The 5,000-nt window shown below is 48.2% G+C and overlaps 1 protein-coding gene across 1 annotated transcript in view; it reads left to right on the top strand.

Annotated features, from left to right (window-relative positions):
* LOC311312126 (immunoglobulin superfamily DCC subclass member 3) overlaps positions 1 to 5,000 on the top strand; it is a gene marked incomplete at both ends in the record, with an annotated part of 30,529 nt that overhangs the window by 12,425 nt on the left and 13,104 nt on the right. Inside the window, 5 exons of the mRNA XM_084441997.1 lie at positions 388 to 693; positions 1,792 to 1,936; positions 2,149 to 2,279; positions 2,760 to 2,897; positions 3,304 to 3,462. Coding sequence (XP_084298123.1) covers positions 388 to 693; positions 1,792 to 1,936; positions 2,149 to 2,279; positions 2,760 to 2,897; positions 3,304 to 3,462 — 879 coding nt within the window. The remainder of the gene's footprint in view (positions 1 to 387; positions 694 to 1,791; positions 1,937 to 2,148; positions 2,280 to 2,759; positions 2,898 to 3,303; positions 3,463 to 5,000) is intronic.

Here is a 5,000-nt window from a genome sequence, read left to right as displayed (position 1 = left end):
CTTCATCATCATCATCATCATCATCACTGACTGCACTCTGGTGCTGAAGATCATCACCTCCATCATCTTTGTGAGTACTCTTGTAAATCTCCTCCTCTCCTCCTTTTCATCATCATCATCATCCATCCCCAATCTGATGATGTATCAACCTGAACTCAATTGACCTCTCTTTCTCTTTATCCCTCTTTTTCTCTTCCTCTCTTTCTCTCTTTCTTTCTGTCTCTGTCTGTTTCTCTCTCTCTCTTTCTCTGTCTTTCTCGCTGTCTGTCTGTCTCTCTCTCTGTCTCTATCTCTCTGTCTCTCTCTATCTCTGTCTCTCTCTGTCTCTCTCTCTCTCTCTCTCTCTCTCCCTCTCTCTCTCTCTCTCTCTCTCTCTCTCTCTCTCAGTTCTGGGCGGAGCCTCTGAGCTAGCCTTCCTGCAGGAGCCCAACGACATAATCGCCGTGAGGGACCGCCCCCTGATGCTGGACTGCCAGGTGGAGGGGGAGGGGCCTATCTCGGTGACGTGGCGGCGCAACGGCGTTGCCGTGCCCACGGGGCCGAAGGCGAGCGTGCTGGCCAATGGGACGCTCCTGATCAGGAACTTCTCCAAGCGCAGGGAGAGCGACGAGACGGACGCCGGCGAGTACGACTGCGCCGCCCAGAACCGCTACGGCATGTTGATCAGCCGCAAGGCCCGAGTACAGCTGGCATGTAGGTCCACACACACACACACACACACACACGCTCACGCACACACACACACACACACGCTCACGCACACACACACATACACGCACACGCACACACGCTCACGCACACACACACATACACGCACACAAATACATACACACACACACGCTCACGCATACACACACACACACGCACGCACACACACACACACACACACACACACACACACACACTCACACAGACACATGCACACGCACACACATACACACACACACGCACACACACGCTCACGCATACACACACACACACACACACGCACACATACACAGACATCTATCTATGTATCTATCTGTCTGTCTGTCTGTCTGTCTGTCTGTCTGTCTGTCTGTCTGTCTATCTGTCTAGATATATGATGTACATAAAGCAAAGCCAGTGTCAGAAGCTTGTGTTTGTAGATGTACTCTGATAGAAAGCTTCCTTTGAATACTTAGTACACTGTGCAAAACATCCATGGAAATCCACGCTGTAAACATAACAGCACTTAGATGGACATTTCCTCTCCCCTATAAACCAACTCCCATATGGTCAAGATATTTTGTGTGTGTGTGTTTCATTTCAAACTGCCCAGGGTGTATTTAAATCATACCTGACCTTTGAACCCACCTTCCCCCTTTATCTGGCCTATCTAGCCCAGGGCTGGGATTGGACAATAATAACCACAGCCCCCTCCCCCCTTAACCCCCTCTGAGTGGACAACCTGTCCCTCACTCAAAACCCCTGACCCCTCCCCCTGGCCAGTGTGTGTGTGTTGGTGGGGGGTGGGGTGCGCTGCAGGGGGTTGTGGGTAAACCCTTAAGAGCCCTGTGAGGATCGGCGATGGTGTCCCAGGGGCGTTACCATGGTGATGCACTTTCATTTAAAGCAGAACGCCCCGCGGGGAATCGCCCAGGTGGCTCGGCCAATCACAGACGAGGGTCTCCAGGGAGAGACGTAGTCCTGGATGGACGTGGTTCCTCTGCTTGTATCTCCAACCATCTCTCTTCTGTTCCCTCTCTCTCTGCCCACACACACACACACACACACACACACACACACACACACACACACACACACACACAGCTCTCCCTAAGTTCCACACACACCCCGAGTCGATGAGTGTGGATGAAGGGGGCGTGGCCAGACTCACCTGTCAGGTGAACGGGATCCCAGAGGCCAACATCACCTGGGAGAGGAACAGGACCACCCTGAACACTGACGACAACAGGTAACACACACACACACACACACACACACACACACACACACACACACACACACACACACACACACACACACACACACACACACACTCTTATGCTACACATTCATATACTGTAAGAACAACTACTAATTGACCCATCGACCCCTGTTATATTTTCTCCCCGGTCTCCGGTCCTGGTCCGTTCCTGGTCCATTCCTGGTTTGTTCCTGGTCCAGATACACCCTGCTGCCCAACGGCATCCTGCAGATCACCGGCGTGAGACGAGCCGACAGCGGCGTGTACCGCTGCGTAGCCGCCAACATCGCCAACACCCGCTACAGCCACGAGGCCCAGCTCGCCGTCACCGGTAAGACAGGACGCCCTCTGTGTGTGTGTGTGTGTGTGTGTGTGTGTGTGTGTGTGTGTGTGTGTGTGTGTGTGTGTGCGGTCATCTGTTAACTCACAAGTCTATTCATTTTTGTTGATATGTGTTGCTATTGATCTTCAAATTATTTCACAATGTCACAACATTTCACCTCTGTTTGTATCTCAATCTCTTTCTCTCCCTCCCCCTCTCTCTCCTTCCCTCTCTCTCTCTTTCTCTTCCTCCCTCTCTCTCTCCTTCCCTCTCTCTCTCTTTCTCTCCCTCCCCCTCTCTCTCCTTCCCTCTCTCTCTCTTTCTCTCCCTCCCTCTCTCTCTCTCTCTCTCTCTCTCTCTCTCCCTCCCTCTCTCTCTCTCTCTCTCTCTTTCCCCCCCCCCCCCCTCTCCCTCCCTCTCTCTCTCTCTCTCTCTCTCTCTCTCCCTCCCTCCCTCCCTCCCTCCCTCCCTCCCTCCCTCCCTCCTCAGTGGCCGCCCCCAGGCTCTATAAGGAGCCCGTGATCCTCTCTGGTCCTCAGAACCTCACCATCACTGTTCACCAGACCGCCATCTTGGAATGCATCGCCACCGGCAACCCCCGACCCATCGTGTCTTGGAGTCGCCTTGGTAACCACCGGCTTAGTTTAAACACTAAAACAGTTACAGCTAGTACAGATCTCTCTCAGTTTAATCTATCTATCTATCTATCTATCTATCTATCTATCTATCTATCTATCTATCTATCTATCTATCTATCTATCTATCTATCTATCTATCTATCTATCTATCTATCTATCTATCTTTATTTCTACCTTCATCATCATCATAATAACCTTTATTTAGTTTCTCAGGAATACAATTGAGGGGCAGGCTCTCATTTTCAATGTAGCCGAGATTACAAAACAAGCAGCAACAATAAAAACAATGTTAAACAATAAGATGTCATCACAAATAATAATATAATTAAAAATTAAACCCAATAAGCCAGTAGAGATAAAGAATCTAATGATATGTTCTGCCCTCCCTCGTCCAGACGGGCGGTCCATCGGGGTGGAGGGCATCCAGGTTCTGGGCACGGGGAACCTGATGATCTCCGACGCCACGCTGCAGCACTCCGGCGTGTACGTGTGCTCTGCCAACCGGCCCGGGACCAGGATGAGACGCACGGCGCTGGGAAGACTGGTGGTACAAGGTGAGTCCTGATCTGCTGCTCACTCACGTCATAGTGCTGCTAGTACCAGTTATACTAGACTTATCTGACCACACTGAGATTAAACACTAGTAATATACTGGTAATAATAGCACTATACTCACCTGATCACACTGAGATTAAACACTAGTAATATACTGGTAATAATAGCACTATACTCACCTGATCACACTGAGATTAAACACTCGTAATATACTGGTAATAATAGCACTATACTCACCTGATCACACTGAGATTAAACACTAGTAATATACTGGTAATAATAGCACTATACTCACCTGATCACATTGAGATTAAACACTAGTAATATACTGGTAATAATAGCACTATACTCAGCTGATCACACTGAGATTAAACACTAGTAATACTGTATACTGGTAATAATAGCTATACTTACTTGATCACATTTGAGAATCAACACTAGTAATACCACTAGTTCTACTGGTAATAGTAGCACTGTACTTATTTACCATATTTATAATAGTAGTGCTCCACCTGGCTCATCATATTTGAGATGAAACACTAGTAAACCTGGTACTGTAACAGTAGCACTATACTCACCTGATCATATTTAAGATTGAACACTAGTAAACCTGGTACTGTAACAGTAGCACTATAATCACCTGATCACACTGAGATGAAACACTAGTAAACCTGGTACTGTAACAGTAGCACTATACTCACCTCATCACATTTGAGATCCATTGACCCGAACACTGAGTGAGCTGTTTCATCATAAGGACTTAGTGTGTAGTGTTTCATCATAAGGACTTAGTGTGTAGTGTTTCATCATAAGGACTTAGTGTGAAGTGTTTCATCATAAGGACTTAGTGTGTAGTGTTTCATCATAAGGACTTAGTGTGTAGTGTTTCCTCATAAGGACTTAGTGTGTAGTGTTTCATCATAAGGACTTAGTGTGTAGTGTTTCATCATAAGGACTTAGTGTGTAGTGTTTCCTCATAAGGACTTAGTGTGTAGTGTTTCATCATAAGGACTTAGTGTGTAGTGTCCCAAAGACTATAGAACCCTAGCTAGTCCTAACCCCTATATTATCACTCAAGTGATCTATGAATACTCATATGATGATGAACAGATCTAGTAGTCCACACACACACACACACACACACACACACACACACACACACACACACACACACAATACGGTAGAGCTTTGACAAAGCTTTGTCCAGAATCCACCCAGCTCCCAACCCTGCCCCCCGAGGCAAACCAGTCAACCATCTACTGACCCCCTAACTGACCTAGGCTCTCTCAGGGGAACGCCCTACACCCACATAGGTCATGTGTGTGTGTGTGTTGGGGGGGTTGAGATGGGGGGAAGGGAGGATGGATGGATGGAGGGATGAGAGTAACGAGATGGAGGGTGGCGTGTGTGTGTGTGTGTGTGTGTGTGTGTGCGTGCGTGTGTGTGTGTGTGTGTGCGTGTGCGAGCAGAGCTGTGGCTGGAGGTTATTTTGGGAAGGTCAGGCTATATTAACCTCTGCTGGATTTGACCGTGACCT

This window comes from Borostomias antarcticus (genome assembly GCF_949987555.1).
Source record: "Borostomias antarcticus genome assembly, chromosome: 8".
Taxonomy (NCBI): domain Eukaryota; kingdom Metazoa; phylum Chordata; class Actinopteri; order Stomiiformes; family Stomiidae; genus Borostomias; species Borostomias antarcticus.
Note: the sequence above shows the minus strand (reverse complement) of the source record. Positions and strands in the feature narration are given on the sequence as shown.